The sequence below is a fragment of the Ursus maritimus genome, unplaced genomic scaffold, assembly GCF_017311325.1.
Source record: "Ursus maritimus isolate PB19 unplaced genomic scaffold, ASM1731132v1 scaffold_1, whole genome shotgun sequence".
NCBI lineage: Eukaryota > Metazoa > Chordata > Mammalia > Carnivora > Ursidae > Ursus > Ursus maritimus.
The window spans coordinates 91,973,329-91,989,984 of NW_024423343.1; the positions used below are offsets into that span (position 1 = coordinate 91,973,329).

The window sequence follows — 16,656 nt, forward strand, 5'->3', positions numbered from 1 at the left end:
TGTAATAGAGTGATGTAATGGGACAGAGGATAATTACACTAGTGATGAACACAGACTAAAGTACAAACTTGTCAAATCACTAAGTCACACACCTGAAACTAATTTAACATTGTGTGTCAACTATACTAAAAAAATGTCAAAACACAAGAAGCCAGTCTTCCTCGATTCCTAAAATACAGTCACCGATAAGGGTATCTACTATCTCTTGTTGACCTCACCTACTAGAGGGTGACCTCTGTGACCGTGTGACATGGTACAACGAAGGGAAGTCATGATGATGAGAAGGATGCTGACGTTCACTACTGCAGCTATACTCCGTACCACCACCAGCGCTGCCGCTACCACCCTGCCCCCAGCACCACTGACTGAGCTCTGTGTGTCAGCTGCTGTCCCCAGCACTTCTCATGGATTACTTCATGGGTCCTGCCAAGACAATATGAGGAATGTATTATTGTTACCATCTCCATTTTATAGACGATAAGCCACAGCACAGAGAGGTGAAGTAATTTGCCCCAGATGATTGCAGATCAAGGCTTCCATCTCACACAGTCTGGTTCCAGACCCAATGGCTCTTACCTACCTTACCTACCGCCTCTGAAGAACCACTATGGACCTGGCAGCCAGCAAGCATCTCTGACCTGCTGCTTCTAAGCACACTTATCGGGGATGAACCTCAGGGCTTCTGCCATGTGCTTTTGTTAAGTCATATCCCAACCATCCTCAAGACTCACTGATGCCAATGTTCTGTGAACAACTCCCACACTAAAAATAATGAAGAGTCTGCATTTCCGTAACTTCTGCCTCAAAATGAAAAGGGAATATAAAGCAATCAAAAACCCTGGACTCCCTAGGCACTTTACGTGGATAGGCATGTTTTCTCTTCCAGTATGAAAGAAAAGAAGTTCAACAAGCAGTTGTTTTATTTCAAGACAGTTCGACACAGAAGATAGTGTCAATAAAATACCCAAGGGCAAAGATGATGTCAAGCCCACCTCTGTGTCTTTACCAACTGGCACACTGCAGTACTCAGTTACGTGTGTGTTATGTAAGTGAACAGATGAATGAATGAACCAACAAATAAATGGACTGTAGTCTTCCCACCAACAAGGCTAAGAAAATCATACATTTCTAGGTGATGCAAGTATTTCTCACCCTTTGCATTTTACAGTTAAACCCGCAAAAACTGTTTTATTGCAATTTTAAATACCAGAACATTTTTGTGTTTTAGTCTTAATGATAATCCATTTATCCAATAAGACTGTACGCCCAAGGATAATTTCTACAGAGCTTAAGAAAGAAATTAGGGCAAATATATTCCTTCAAATTCTAGTGTAATGTTTTTATATTTATCATTGTGTTTTACAGTTATTATAGCAGTAAAATGTGTCCTCAGCAGGATTACAATTTTCAGTTACTAACAGGCTTTCAAAATTTTGTTTGTGCTTCAAAGCCTTAGCCATAAAAATTTAATCCCAACATTACTACCGCAATTCTGTATTCCTGAAACTTACTGTACGTGATAAAGACGAGATCAAAGCAACGGAAAACATTTAAAATGTGCTTCTGGGGGAAGTTAGCTTTGCTTTCTATCGTGCTAGAAGTGCTTTGATCAAGGGCGAGATCGACAAAAATCTCAGAACAGGTGCCCTGACAGCTTCTGTAAGTTTTCATTTCCAAAAAGCATGACTCCAGGGGGCGAGCAGGGGCTGGAAGATGTTGCTACATTCTTGAGCAGGGCAGCCAAGGCGATTTCACTGCCGGCTAGATGTGCCTCCAGAGCTGGGGCCCAAGGAGACAGGATTTCAAGACAAAAGGGGTCCCACTAGTAGAAAAAGTCTACCAGTTTATAGGTCTATCGGTTAAAGTTGTGAGACAGGGCAGCAAACCCTGATTGCCCAGATTATTCAGGCCATTAGTATTTGAGGAATGATCAAGAAAGGGAGTGTGTAGGGCCTATGCTAGCCACCCTGTTCCCCTGGGACATGCTCCCAAAGTAGTGGTTATCCAGCCCGCTGTCCTCCAGGCCAACCTTCACCAGGCTCTGTCCTCAAGGCACTCCATCAGAATCTGTAGAACCCACGAGTTAAGGACTTTGGGCACCGCCATGATGGGCTACATTTAAGGTGCAGCCAGCGTGATTCACTGGCACAGAACCAACTGTGCAATGAGCAAGGACTTATATCTGAATGGCAAAAAATTATTTGCATCTGAGCTTGCTTCTAATCCAAGTCCCGCTTCATCATGGCTGCCCCCAGAGGCAGAGTGCCAACAAGGAGCAGCTTCACTTGCTGCTTGGGAGAAACCAGCAAAGACAGGGCGCTAATGAGAAAGGAAGGTGCTAATGAAAAAAGAATTAGCCCCAACCTCTCATTTCCATTGACTGCCAGAATGTCAAGTTTCATCAGTTATATATTTTTAATTTCACAATGACCTCTCCACAGAAAGACAATACAGTTAGACTAATAAGCAAAATCCAGTCCATTCATTATGTACAAGGACACTGTAGTGTTCTTTATTATAGATAAGAACCGGACACTACCCAAACACCCAACAAAAAGATTAAATTACATATGCCCATCCATTCATAAGATAGAATAAATCACTAGATTGGAACTCAGGGAGGGCAAAGCAGGCGTCTTGTCATCTCTGTTTATCACCACCAGCTGTTAACGTCAGGAGCTCACTGTAGTTATTGAATGGATGGTTTAAAAAAAAAGTGCATGGCCATTAAAAATATCTAATGGCATGAAGAAATATAACAAAGTAAGAGTTTAAAAAGCTGTATATGAAATATTCCAATTTTTTAAATGACATGTGCATATATGCATTTTAAAAAAGGACTGGAGGGAAATCAAAATTTATCTGGGTTTGGGGTTAGGGAGTATTTTACCTTTTAGTCTTTATTTCTAAGAGTACAAAAATGAGCGTGGCATCTTCCTTGCCCTTGTGTGTTTTACTGACAGCATCTTCTATCTTGTGCTAAATAGTTTGGAAATGGTGACTCACACAGCTGCTTCTGTTGAAAATGAACTTCTTTTCTTTCACGTTACGAGAGAAACCGAGCCTACCTAGGGTTAAGGACCAAGAGAGTCCCAGGTTTTTCACTGCCTTATAGTTCACATGCTCTCCATTTTATATATTCACAGTACTCTCACAATCACGGAGGCTTAAATGCTATTTGCAAATACATCCAGTGCAGTGAATTCTACCCTCACCAAGATACTGGCCCCAAGTACCTGATGTCAGGTAAGAAGATACCTCCTGCCCTCAAAACACCTCAGTGATTGACCCTCACAGCCTTCCCGCATTTGAATTCATATATATATATATATATTTTATTATATTAGTCACCATACACTACATCATTAGTTCTTGATGTAGTGTTCCATGATTCATTTTGTTGAATTCTTAAAGCCACCTAAAGTCCCAACTGCACTCTCACCCTGCAGCCATCACAGGCAGCCACACTATGTCACGAAGGACACTGAATCACCACCTCAAAGGGCAGCACAGATGCTCAGTATTACTGACTACTGTTCTCTCCCGGGTTAGGCTGCAAGGGCAGATTTCAGCTTTGACTCCCGTGTGTTCCAGAAGCGAACGTTATTCCAGAGGTGCTACAGGGGTTGTCTCTAGCATTTCTGGGCATTTTCTAGGCAGCAGAATGGGAGAAAAAAATCGTATCTTGGCCTGTTGATAATATCAAGTGTGTTATGGAATCTGTCAATAGCCAGAATAGAGCTCTTGGGCTGTTCTCTCAATTTTCTGGACACCCAGCCAGCTGCATGGAATAGGAGTCCAACATTTTAGTCCTTTTTACAGAACAGAAATGGATTCGGGCTCTGAGTGGTCAAGCCCCATTGTCACTCAGGGTCCCGACCTGACTCCTGGGCCCACACCTCCCCCACCCTGTCAGGAAAGGCAGCCATCACACACTCTTCCTTCTTGCTCACCACCTGTACCAGAAACAGTACCCAGCAGCAGTGCCCTCCTTCAGAGAGGGCGTGAGCTCACCAAATCCAGCTCAGCTCCCAGACCACAAAGGAAAGCCTTCTCTTCTGAACAGGGCAGTGACAATCACCTCTCCTGTTTCTAAAATGCCAAAGTCACTCTGTGGAGCTAACACACTTTCAGAAAGGGACCCAGGTAAGCGCCAAACAGCATCTCTCTGGAGCCCAGGGCAGCAGTTCTCAACCCTGGTGGTACTGTCAAGGCAGGCCCGGTGGTTGTGGTGGACAAGCCTGGCCTGTCCTTGTCTAGGAGGGTAGTGGCAAGCCTGCCTTCCTCCCTCTGGAGGGGAGCCTGCTTCTTCTGTCTTATCCCCTGTAAACGCGGAGAACAGCTACATAAACACGCTCCCGAAGCCCTATGCTCAGACATGTAAACAAACGCCCACTTCACACGAACAATTTTGGTGAGGTGGTAACAGATGCAGGTACATGTCGGCCAAGGTTAGTGATAACGCCCAACCATGAATGCATTTCACTCATCTAAGCACCAAAATAAGCTTCGTAACATGTAAGCCTTACAATAAGCCTATGAAGTGAATGATATTATATTCTCTATTTTACAAAAGAGGAAGCGGGCTTTTAAAACATCAGTCACCTGCCCAGGGTCACATGCCTAGTAAGGAACCCTATGGCCACATAGAAACACTCTCTAAAACCTTCCAGAATAAACCCTGGTTCCTGTGTCAGAATCAGGAGCACAACAGCTATTTGGAGCCACCAGACACATAGTCCATGGGGAATCTCTTCCCCTTTTCAGTCTCACTAGAAACTTTACTTTCAAATTAGCCCCAGCTGTAACTGTCCCACAAAGATAAAGTCAGGGTGAAGGGGCTGCTGTTGATCACTCCTGGCTCCTACTAAGTGCCAGGCACACGCTGAGCCCTGGGGTATGGCGAACAAGAGAGGCAAAACCCCCTGCTCTATGGGGGCTCATATGCTACGTGGGGGAGAGAGATGATCAACAGGTCCAAAAAATACGTAATGACAGGTGGTTTAGGTATCATGAAAATAGGTGGTTTAAGTGCTGTAAGACTGAGAATGAAACTGTGGAAGAGAAAACGGAAGGGGAGGTGGAGTGAGCAATGGGGAGAGGAGGCATGCAGGTGGGAGGAAGAGCAGAGGCGGAGACGCGGGGACAGGCAAATGTTCAGTCACCACCCCCTGCCACTGGTCCCAGAAGACGGCTAGAGTGCCCAGACAGACCCGGGAAGGGTCAACGGCTCCTGAGGGTGGCCACAGTGGCATGAGGTCTGCCCAGGCCGTTCTGACAGGCCATCGGGTGAAGTGAGCAACCCCACTTCAGGGGCCAGGGCTCTCTGAGACCAAGAGTCACACCCCCTCATGCACGTTTTCTCCTCAAGCCAGGACTTGAAGCACCAATGAGGCAGGAAAGGACAGGTCTCATGGACAAAGGGAGCAGAAGAGGCTCCAATCCCTCCCAGAAACAGTCTGACTGTCTCCTGTCTACAGAACCCCCAAGGCCCTCCTCAGACATGCGGCCTCACCGGGTGTGCTTGGGAACTTGGCCTGGCTCTGCCGGGGGTGCCAGGCAGGGGCGGGAGGAAGCTGCCACCACACATCCCTGGAAGAACCCCAAGCCTGGAGAGGCCTGTTTTAGGTGCCCAACTTTCTAAAGCAGAAAGCCCTTTCTTTAATCACACCAGCCACGTCCCCGTAGAGTAACCACGACCTCCTCAGACACACCAAACAGCCCAGCTTTTTTTTTCCTCCCAGTGTCACTCCAAAACAGTGAGTTTCCCTCAAGGGCAAAGAATTGCTGCTTTGGCAATGGTGGTTTTCCACATCACCCCAGCCCTCCAAGAAAACAGTCCCTTGATCATATTTGTAGGAACAGAGGCAAAAAGAAGCAAGCAAATAAATAAAATTTCTAAAAAACCATTCGCAGGCTTTTTTTTTTTTTTTTTTTTTTTAATCTCCAGTGAAATCCAACCTAAGTATTTTTTGTTTTCATTTTCACAGCAGAGGTGGAACGAAACACGCGTAAAAGCTCCTCTGGCTCTCCAGACGTGACCTAGGTCTGCCACTCAGAGTAGGAGCTACCTCAGGCCGCCATGCCAGCATCACAGTGGGGGTCTCCCTTTGGTCTATGAGCAGAACCCTAAATGACGTTAATGTCTTAGAAATGGGCTACCCAGGCCAACGAGGGCCACCTGAAGCCCAATGCATTGCCCCTTGACCAGCAACCAAAAATCCTACCCTCTTCTCCAGGGCCTAGGGTATGCAAGCCCCACCTTCTTAAGGTAACGGGAGGAACTTCCTTCCTCCTTAACTCCTGGGCTGAGGAAGAGAAGTAAGGGGGATAACGGGGTGGGGCCAAGGCCCCCAGGCAGGGGCAGGCCAGGCTCACTCACAAGAACATTCGTCCCCCTTCACCTCTGTCCCCCTGCCATGACACTGGGATCCAGAGCCCAAAGGGCCACTGTATGCGCTGCCCACCTTCCACACTGCTCCTTGCTCACGTAGTTCAGCCGCAGCAACCTCTGTTGTGGCCCTAGGGTGCCTAGGCAGGCCTGCGGCACACACCCTGCCTTCATGTCTGGCGTGCTCGGCCTCAAGCGCTCTCCTCCCACCCTACCCGCAGCTCCTTGGCGTCAGCAGGGCTAAGAGACACCTAATAAGAGAGGCTTTCTTTGACCTTCTCATTCCAAGTAGTGCCTCATGTACTTTTTGAAAAAATCACATATCCCTGGGTCATTTTTTTTTTCCTGGAATTGATTACTATCTGATGTTGTCTCATATATTATTTCTCCCCTCCAAAATGAACATAGCCTCCATGAGAGCAGGGACCCCATCCGTCCTTCTCTGGCTGTATGCACAAAGCCTAGATCGCACTGCCATATACCTGCAAAACACACAGACGTTTCCCAGAGTGCCAGGCTTGAGGGATAAGAGCCAATCAAGGGGACAGTTGAGGCTCAAGAAGTCCAGGGAATCAGGACGGACACAGGAGATAAGGCAGAGGAGGAGGTCAAGAGGGAAAACTGGCAGCAGGGAAACAGGATATGGGCGGGGGAAAGGGGTGGCAGAAAAGCTGAAGGCCTACAGCTGCTTCAGCCTGAGCTGCGTCCCAGCATCTGAAGCAGTGAAGAGCAGCAAACAGGCAAGAAAGGTCACAGTTCATAAGGTGTGGATGGGCCACAAAGCGAGGCCATCTCTCACTGCCCAGAGAACACAAGCAGACGGGGCCAGTGTCGTAGATAAGAAGCGATCACTGGGCATCAGAATTTGGGTCAGGCCGTCAGAGACAGAGATCAATTCACCTCAGAAACAAGAAGGGCATTGACGAGGGTGAGGGACAGCATTCATGACACAATTCCCGTGAAGTCACTGATAGGCATGGCCGTGCCGCGCGGGCCAGGGAGAGGCGGTGGAGGCCGCGCGGCAGAAGGCCCTGGCTCCGCACGCCCCTCTCCGGAGCGGCAGAGGAGCGCGCAGAAACGCCCTCCACACCCACACATGAATGCTCCGACTGTTCCACACAGGCTGCCTGGGACATCTTCCAGGCGCTTCTGAATCACCAAATCCCACAAGAAGTTCCGAAGCCTCTTTTCAAGTCAGCAGAACAAGGAGGGGGCAAGAGATACTGTGTGCAAGCTCCACGACGGTTTGGGGACGAGTCAGACCGGCAACACCTGACTCACAGCACCGTGTTCACACCGCACAGTCACATGGTGAGACAGGAGCTGATACCCACTCCCCAAGTAGTGTGCTGTCCCGAGGGCCCAGGCCACACTGGCTGCCTCCAAAGCCCATGCTCCTAACCACTAGCCCCTTGACCGGCCACTCAGCACAAGCATTTCCAGGGGCGCCTGGGTGGCTCAGTCAGTTAAGTGTCTGCCTTCGGATCAGGTCATGATCCCAGTGTCCTGGGATCGAGTCCCCCATCAGGCTCCCTGCAAGGCGGGGAGCCTGCTTCTCCCTCTGCCTCTGCTGCTCCCCCTGCTTGTGCTCTCTCGTGCGCTGTCAGATAAATAAATAAGCATTTCCAGAGGACAGAGAAACACCACATCTGTACATACACCTTATATGAAGATGTCTTCAAGTCTTGCATCTCAAATGTAGAGATGCAAGAGTCTTAGGACAGCAAGCAAAATCCCGAAAAGTGCCCTATGGATAGAGCAGGGATTAACAAACATTTTTGGTGAAGGACCAGACAGTAAACATTTTGGACTTCCTAAGTCCCTGGGGCAACTACTCAGCTCCTGCCATTGTAGTGCAAAAAAAGCTACAGACAACAAAGGGGCAGGGAGGGTCCCAAACACTTTACCTGTAGACCAAGGCAAGCTTGCTGCCCAGGCCTTAGACCACGGGAGTCTGGCAAAATTGCTGAGTCAAGGAGGCAGGTGACCTGATGAGTATTTTAGACTGAATTATGGGGACTCCTGAAAGATGGAGTCAGCGTGTTTTAGATGTCCTCTAAAATCCTGGTTTTATCACGCTTCTGTGTTACTACAGTTCCTATAAACAATTGGGAGTGCTTCTGTTTCAATCAACATTTATTTACACAACCCAACAGAGGTCCAAATTCGACCCGAAGGTCACAGCTTGCTGAACTCTTCTGCTCTAGGACCTCAAGTCAGGGATTCTAAAAAATCAATAATAATCTGAAGTCAGCTACAAGGATTCTTCAAATACCTGCCCCAGCTACTAAAGACACATTGATAGCATCCTAAGAGCCTCTGATTATGCCTATACAGGGATGGGAGAAAGAAGGTGTTTTTTTGTTTTTTGGGTTTTTTTTGGTCTAATAATGGGATTGACTCAGAGTAGACACAGAGCCCAGCCACACAGGATCAGCTTTTCACTCTCTCAGGGCAGACATCTAGGCAGTGCTCTGTATGTGGGCTGCATCTGTGGCAGAAAAAGACTACAAACCACTGTCTCAAGCATCCTCATCCCCACCGTGCCAACCCAGCTAAACCACTGAACATCCTGCGGTCTTTGCATCTCCTGACATCAACCACCAGAGCTGCCTGGCTGTTGACACGCCCACCAACAGTACTGACGGACTGCAGGGGAAGCACACACCGTCAGAAAGGCTCTCCAGCTTCCCGTGACTGGTCCCGGACCACATCATCTTGCTCCATCCCAGTTGTTGATGCCCAGAACTGAGAAATGGAGAAGGCCAGGCTATCAAATTCTAAATAATAAAAACTAGCTATCTGCTTGGGAACGTCCTTAAGAAGATGCTGTTAGTGTTTTCTGTTTCACTCTTAGTGCGGCAATCCTCCGAGGTAGGGAAGGAGGCAGTTTTGCACCCCTCCCACATCTGGACTTATTTTTGATGGTCACAACTGGCATCTAGTGGGTACAGATGCCAGAGATGCCGCTCTGCACCCTACAGCACATGAACAGTCCCCACAACAAAGAATTATCTAGCCCCAAATGCCAAAGTGCCAACGTGACAGACCCAGTTTTAGTGGGATTTCGCCACATGATGGTTCCAGGGCCTCGAGCACATATGCACAGTCCAATTAAATTCCACAGACTCAGCTCCAAAGAGCACTTTGATTGACATGCTGAGTGGACAAGATGCAAGAGAAAAACAGCCGCGTGTGTTACATCTGCTGATGGGGCCTGCTGGGTTGTTTCTTTCTGTTCTTGAGAAAAAGAAGAATGACTTTGCTAAGGTTCACCTGTGAAAGCAGGAAGCTGGAACCCAGTTTTGTAGTTCCTCTGAGCTCCAAACTCCTATATGTATAAGCATATAAGATGGCCAAAATTCTAACAGACTACTCCGGGGTTCTGGTAACTTTCTACAGTACATAGTGTCTGCGAGGTTGAAAGCTAAGACCACATCACCGCTCCTGAGGACATAGAGGAAGCCTACCCTAGGAGACGTTCGGCAGGAAAAAATAAAACACTCGAAACAACCAGGAAAATGTAAAGTCTACAAATTTACCACTTATGGGGTTTCTTCTTCCCCATGGAAAACGTTTGACAGATTCAGATCAACAGAAGGAGAGATTACTAACCGACTGCTCCCCTCTCCCCCAAAATATTTAAGATGGAATGTACTGAACCAGAAACTTGAAAATGGCATCTATTTTACTGGTTATATCTACTTGTTGCACACGAGTGACACTAATGGTGACAGTTCGCTTTATTTTTTCTTTCTGATGGTTTACCTATGATATTTGGGAAATATTACAGAACACTGAAGTCAGTAAGTAATTTTCAAATGCAGCCTCTGAAAAACTAGTTGTTTTTCAACGTGGGTTCTCAAAATGGAGTCTCATTTTTTAATCCATCAGATCAAAAAAAGGAGAGCATTTATTTAGACGTGTGGAAAGTCAATGCCTACAGACACTGCCAAATCAAATAGATTAAAAGCAGACAAGCATAATCGTTCCAACAGTAGGCAAAGAAAAAGAATTTCCACATTATACGTTAAAAGCAACCATTTTCAGGGAACCTGGGTGGCTCAGTTGGTTAAATGTCCGACTTTTGGTTTCAGCTCAGATCATGATCTCAGGGTCATGAGATTGAGCCCCACGTTGGGCTCCTCTCTGGGACTGGGGCCTGCTTAAGACTCTATCCCTCCCCTCTGCTCCCTCCCGCAACCCGCCTCTCTTAAAAAAAGAAAAAAAAATTTCTCTCCTTACTAAAAATATATAAAATTTAAAAGTAACCAAATTTCCTGGATCCTTTCAAAAAGAAAAAAAAATTATGTAAAATTAAGTATGATTGGCTGGGTTTGAACTCAAGCTTCCAACTGTTGCTGTGCATTTTCAGGAAAACACCACGTGAACTCCATATACTTCAGAGCCCCATGACTGATGGGTCACAAAGTAGACCACCACAATTTTCCACCTCAGCCCTCGCCATTCTTGCATCTCATTTATATTACATCTCAGAGTCCCAAACCCTGAGGCCACTAAGGTCCCTGTTCACGGACTGGACTTGTCAATGAGCAACAGGACAGGCCATCTTCTACGGAGTAAGTCTACTTCCATACTCGGTCATCAAAGGAGAGCTGGGAGGTGGGTTCCCCACAACACAGTATGATCCAAATTTCATTTGCAATTTCTGTTTTGCATTTGTGCGTCTATGTTTTTTAAAGTATTTTGCATATATGTTTGTTTTTGTGTGTATATATAAAATATCAGAAAGTATACACTGAGATGTTAATTATGGTTATTTCCCAGAGTAGATTTATATGTGATTTTCTTTATTCTTGGGGTTTTTTTTTTGCACGTCTACAGCTTCCAACTTATTCTATATTAAGGATAACTTTTGCCAAAAGAAAAATAAGTAATATTCTGTATGTATTCTCCCCCCCCCCACACTCAACCTCATTTCTAAAAGAGTTTTAGGTACCCGACAAAAAACAAAAAAGCAACATGTACAAGAAGACTTCTTTCAAAGTCAGGGCAATTAGAGACAAGGGCAAGAAACAAGAGCAGTCGACTCTCAAGAAGGCAAAGATGAAAGCTATTAGTCAGCACATAATCGCTAGTGTCCTACGTCCTGGCCGGAGGGAGGCACACACTTGGCTTTGAGTTTCTCCCCCACCCTCCTTACCTCACCCTGCCCACCCCCTCCCCAGTTCTCATTCCTCCCCACATTCCTCCCCCCCTTCTTACCTCACCCCCACCCCATCTTAATTAAGTTTTGTTTAGGCAAAGATAATGAGGATATTTTTCTGTGTTCCCTGATCATACTCCCAGATGAGATCATGCAATCCAGAAATGTGTTGAGGGAAGAAAAGCTCGCTGCAAATACAACCAAGAGTGCTAACTGTTCTGCTCCCCTGCCCCTGGGATTGGGTGTTAGTCCGTGTGCACAAGAGCTCAGAGGCTCCCCAAGGGCATGGCTTTAACTTTCTAAAACTGTCCCTCTGTGCGCAACTCACTGCCGCAAAGGCAGTGGCAAGAGATACGCTCAATCCATGACAAAACCAAGGCCGCGAGCCTCTGGGGTCTTCTCGAGGCAAAGCCATGCTCCACCAAGAAGCCCCAGTAGCCGCAGTAGCCCCAGGAGCCCGGTGCTCACCGTAAGCTGTCATAACGCCGGCGTATGGCCCATCCACCACATTCCGGTTTTCCTCTGCCAGCGCCTTGATGTACCTCTTGCTGAGGTCCAGGATCTGCTCACGCAGCACGGAGCTGCTCTCGGGCTGAGTTCGCTGCTGGATGGTAAAATGCAGGAGCATCATACCCCAGATAAAGCCAAAAGTCACAAGGAAAAAGCCCAGCTTCTGAGAGGATAGCTTCCACGGAGTAAAGAGAGCCATTGCTCTCCAGCAACTTCACCTGCCCTTGGCTCTTAAAACGGAGAAGGAAGACACAAGTTCATGGTGCGGGCTGGGTTTGCAGGCTAGTCGGTCTCACTCTGGCTCCTGCGTCAGTCGATTTCCTTTCCTGGTTTCCATTCTGCTGTGAAGAAGGGGGGAAAGTTAGCAGAGTGGTCGTGGCAAAACACAGGGAAACCAACCAGGAGCCACGTTTTCACTCAAATGGCTCTAAAACGCGAACTTCCTTTTTTCTTAATTTGCTGGTTCAATATCTTATGTTATGATTCCAGATCTGTAAGCTGAGAGGGGAAATCTGGCTAGGCGACAAAAAGCTGCACAAATACAGAGGAGGAAATGTGTGTCTGACTATGTTAACAGGTGTAGCAGGGCTGTTCCAGTCTGGACCAAGTTCAAAACAGGAAGCTTGTTTTGCAAGGTGGGGAGGAGATGGAAGGATATTTCACTGAATGTCAGCAAAAACCCAAGTGGAGGGTGGAGTCCTAGCACCCCCGAGTACTTCTGTGCATCTGTAACTTGAGCTTACAGTCATTAGTATGTGCTCTGGCAAGGATGAGAGCATGCAGCTGGGGAGGTGAGGAAGAAAGGGGGCGCCTCCTCAGGAGTCATTAGACCAGGAAAGGGGAACAAGCCCCCATATTATGTAAGCATGGCCAGCTTGCATTAGCAGTGTCTGGAGAGAGATGAGCCGAAGCTCTCGGGGCCACCAAGCGGCCTCTCCCCAGGCACCAGTACAGAGAGGCTATGCCAGCAGTACCCAGCAGTCTTCCTGTTCTAGCTACCACGAGTGAAAGAGGCACCTCACCACTCATTTGCACACTTTAGCACAGGAAACGTGGAGCACATGATAGCCTTCTTTCCTATAGTTCTCACTTTCACTTACACCCTGGGGCCAAATATGAGGTTAGAAGGCACAAAGGCACAGGTTCAATACTCATCAGCCAGCAGCTCCTATTTGGTGCTCTATTTGGGCCAAGGTCTTAAAGCAAGTCTTCCCAAAACATGAGACCGAGGTGGAGGTTGCAAATGGGTTACAAGTAGGCCAAACTCTCCACCCAATGAACCAGAGTCCTGGGTCCAACAACCAGCCAGCTCACAAATGGCACCATTTTCTAAGTGTGCCAAGGGAAAAGCTGAGGAATGGTCTCCATGCGGGATTAACCCAGGATGTAGTCGAAGGGTGCATATGTTTTAGTTTTAAGTATCTTTCTTTGTAAGAAGCCTAAGAAGGAATGAAGGTGAGATCTTGGAGTGCTTAGCTTTCAGAATTTATAATGCGGTGGATCTGCACTGGTCGTCCTCTCTCGCTGTTTTCCTCAACTATGAACAGCCATCAGTCATTGGTAGTACTGCTACTAATAGTAAATGATAAATAAATTCTGGGTCTGTCCCAGGCATTGTGCTGAATGCTTTCTGTGCCTTAGCTCACTGAATTCTTAGGAGAGTCCTCAATGGTAAGAACTAGTACTATCATTCCGTTATATAGATGGGAAACAAAGGTGCAGAGAGATTAACTTGCCTAAGGTCAGCCAGCTATGGGGCAGAGGGGTGATCTCAGAACAGCCTAGGACTCTGTACACCATACCCTGCCTTCCTACACCACCTGTCTTTCCCCACCAGCCTGTTTATCGATGACCAATATCTGTGTGTACATGCTTTAAGGGTTGTAAAAGGCAACAAAGAAGAAAATGTGACAAATCTTATGTAGGTCAAAAGCCTAAAACATTTACTACTGGCCTTTAACAGAAAAAGATTACTGACCCTTGAATTCTAGGCCAGGGGCTCTTCAAAGCATGGTGCCTAACTCCCCAGCAGCAGAAGCACCAGTGAGAAATGCCAATTCTCAGGCCCCAACCCAGACCAACTTAAATCAGCAGCTCTGGCTGGGGGCGGGGGAGGAGGGGGCAGGCAGACACCTGTGCTCCAACAAGCCTTCCCGGCGAATCTGATGCCTACTCCAGTCTGAGAGCCACTGATCCAGGCAGACGGATATCATCGCCATGGTGTACCACTGCACCGTCTCTACAGTGTGGCTCAAACTCCCTCTTGCAATACCATGTCACTTAAATTCCTCGGGCCTGGCCACACCTTCTGCACCTGATCAGCCATCACCATAACCCTGCACATCCTTCTCCACGGTCTCCCCGTATTCACTCACGCTGCTTTCCCTACCTGGCTGGCCCTCTGCAGATATCAAACCCATCATCCAAACCCAGCCCGTTCCCCAAGCCCCAGCTCCACTCACACCGGCTCCAGACAGCTTTCCCTACTGCTCCAGCCTATGATGTCCCTTACTAGTCTGCAGTTTAAAACACTTGTCTGTCTATATAAATCATCTGCCAGTTTCTGTGTGGGATTCCATGACATCCTATAAGGGAACCCCCCACCCCCAGCCCCTGGCCCACCACCACCACGTACATTCTCAGAGAAAGACACTGGCCCCAGGGACACAATAAACCACCTGTTGACCAAGCAAGCTTGTCCTCCAGGCACTAGGGCACTTTATTCGGCCCTTCCAAACGAGGGCTACGTGAGCAGCACCCAGCCTTCTTTCTTTCCGGCACTCATTCTATAGCATATACTGAGCCCTTGCAGCCATCAGGCCCTGGAGACTCACCAAACAAGACAGAGATCCCAGCCTCATGGGGCTGATGCTTTAAAGCCACCTCTCTAACTGGGGGCTGCCCCTGGGTCCTTAGGAAGTGGCTGTGCTTCCTGTTCGATAACCCACAACAGTGAGTCAACTGTACCCCAGGGCCAAAGGGATTTTCCCAGGGCAAGTAAACTAGACGCTATACTAAAAATGACAGCGGGCAATTTTTACTACTTTAGGGGAGAACACCAAATGCATACAGGAACTACCTGTTAACTTTCAGACAGGAAACTCCATTCCACTTCGTCAATTAACCCTCTGAAGCGGCAGCTCAAGGCTGCAAAGTTAAAGCAAGGGCAGGGCCAGGTCCCAAAATGGGACAAGGGCCACAACAGAAGGTGGCGTGTTTCTCTGCCTTGGCCTTGGGGACAGTCAGAACCACCCACAGATGGCATTTCTGAGCGGCAAAAAGATGGTCGAGAAACCCAGCCAAGCTTAAATTCTACCAGCTCAGAGACTTACAAATTTGGAGTGAAAAGCCCTCATTGCAAGTTCAGAGAACAGTTCTGATTGCTGAGGGCCCAGATTTTAAGTAACCATAGAACTGCCAGGAATATTCTTTTCTCCCATGGAATCTACGGTGTAAAACCGCAGCAGCTATCGCAGTATACCCGCAGCACACACGGAGAACTGAATTAGAACTCATCTCTACAATTCCTAGTAACAGAATTTTAAAAGACTTTTCAAAACCATTACCTGGGACACACCCCTAATTCCCACAGAAATAGGAGAGGTTGGGCGGGGGCAACAGGACAGCAATCCTCACCAGAAGGTGCTTAATGATCAGAAAGGACTTAAGGATAATCATCAGTGATGGCCACAAAATTCATTAGAGGCTACAGAACAATAGCGATCAAGAAGCAGTGGATCTGCCGAAGAACCTCCCTGCCTCCAGACTTAGCTGGATCCTCCTGCAAAATAGAGCCAACAGGCACAAAAACACACTCTATCTCAGAAGACCTTGTGGCCAAGCAGAGCAATGCTCGCCCAGGGCCACAGCCTCCAGAAAGAAGTCTGCACCAAGTCCGCTGGTGATGAGAGAAGCTTCTAGGCCCACCACTGCCACTAACCACCCTCATCCGCATCTCCTGTATTCCTGTACTTCCTAAAAGAGCAGCATTCACTCACTTCCTCCCCATTCACTCCTCAACACAGTAAAACCTTTTTGGTTTGGAAAGCATCCCCCTTTCCAAAACTAATCGAAGATCTTTGGCATGGAAACGTGTCAGTTCTCTTAATTTAAAAAGTAAAAGCATATGAAAAGATGCGCAACATCATTAGCCATTAGGGAAATGCAAATTAAAACCACAGTGAGATACCAGTTCATACCCACTCCGATGGCTATACTCAACGACGAGAGCTCAGAACCAGTGTTGGTGAGCTGTATAGAAATTGGAACCTTTATATACTGCGGGTGGGAATGTACAATGAGGTAGCTGGTGTGGAAAGTAGTCTGGCGGTGCCTCAAATGGTTAACCACAGAGTTACCATGTGACCCAGGCAACTCCACTCTGAAATTCTCCCCAGAGAAATGAAAGCCTATGCCCACACAAAAACTTGTACACAAATGTTCATAGCAACCTTGCTCGTAATAGACAAAAACCCCCGAACAACTCAAATGTCCATCAACGGATGGATGGATGAGAAAAACACATGCAATGGCATAGTACTAAATCAACGGGAATAAGTTAGGTCCTGGTACGTGCTCCAGCACAGCC

General features: G+C 47.4%; 1 protein-coding gene across 1 annotated transcript in view; it reads right to left on the reverse strand.

Moving 5' to 3' along the window:
* The window catches only part of MGAT5 (alpha-1,6-mannosylglycoprotein 6-beta-N-acetylglucosaminyltransferase), a 325,022-nt gene that overhangs the window by 197,252 nt on the left and 111,114 nt on the right, over nt 1-16,656 (reverse strand). Inside the window, exon 4 of the mRNA XM_040645552.1 lies at nt 12,027-12,409. Coding sequence (XP_040501486.1) covers nt 12,027-12,267 — 241 coding nt within the window. The 5' untranslated portion in view covers nt 12,268-12,409. The remainder of the gene's footprint in view (nt 1-12,026; nt 12,410-16,656) is intronic.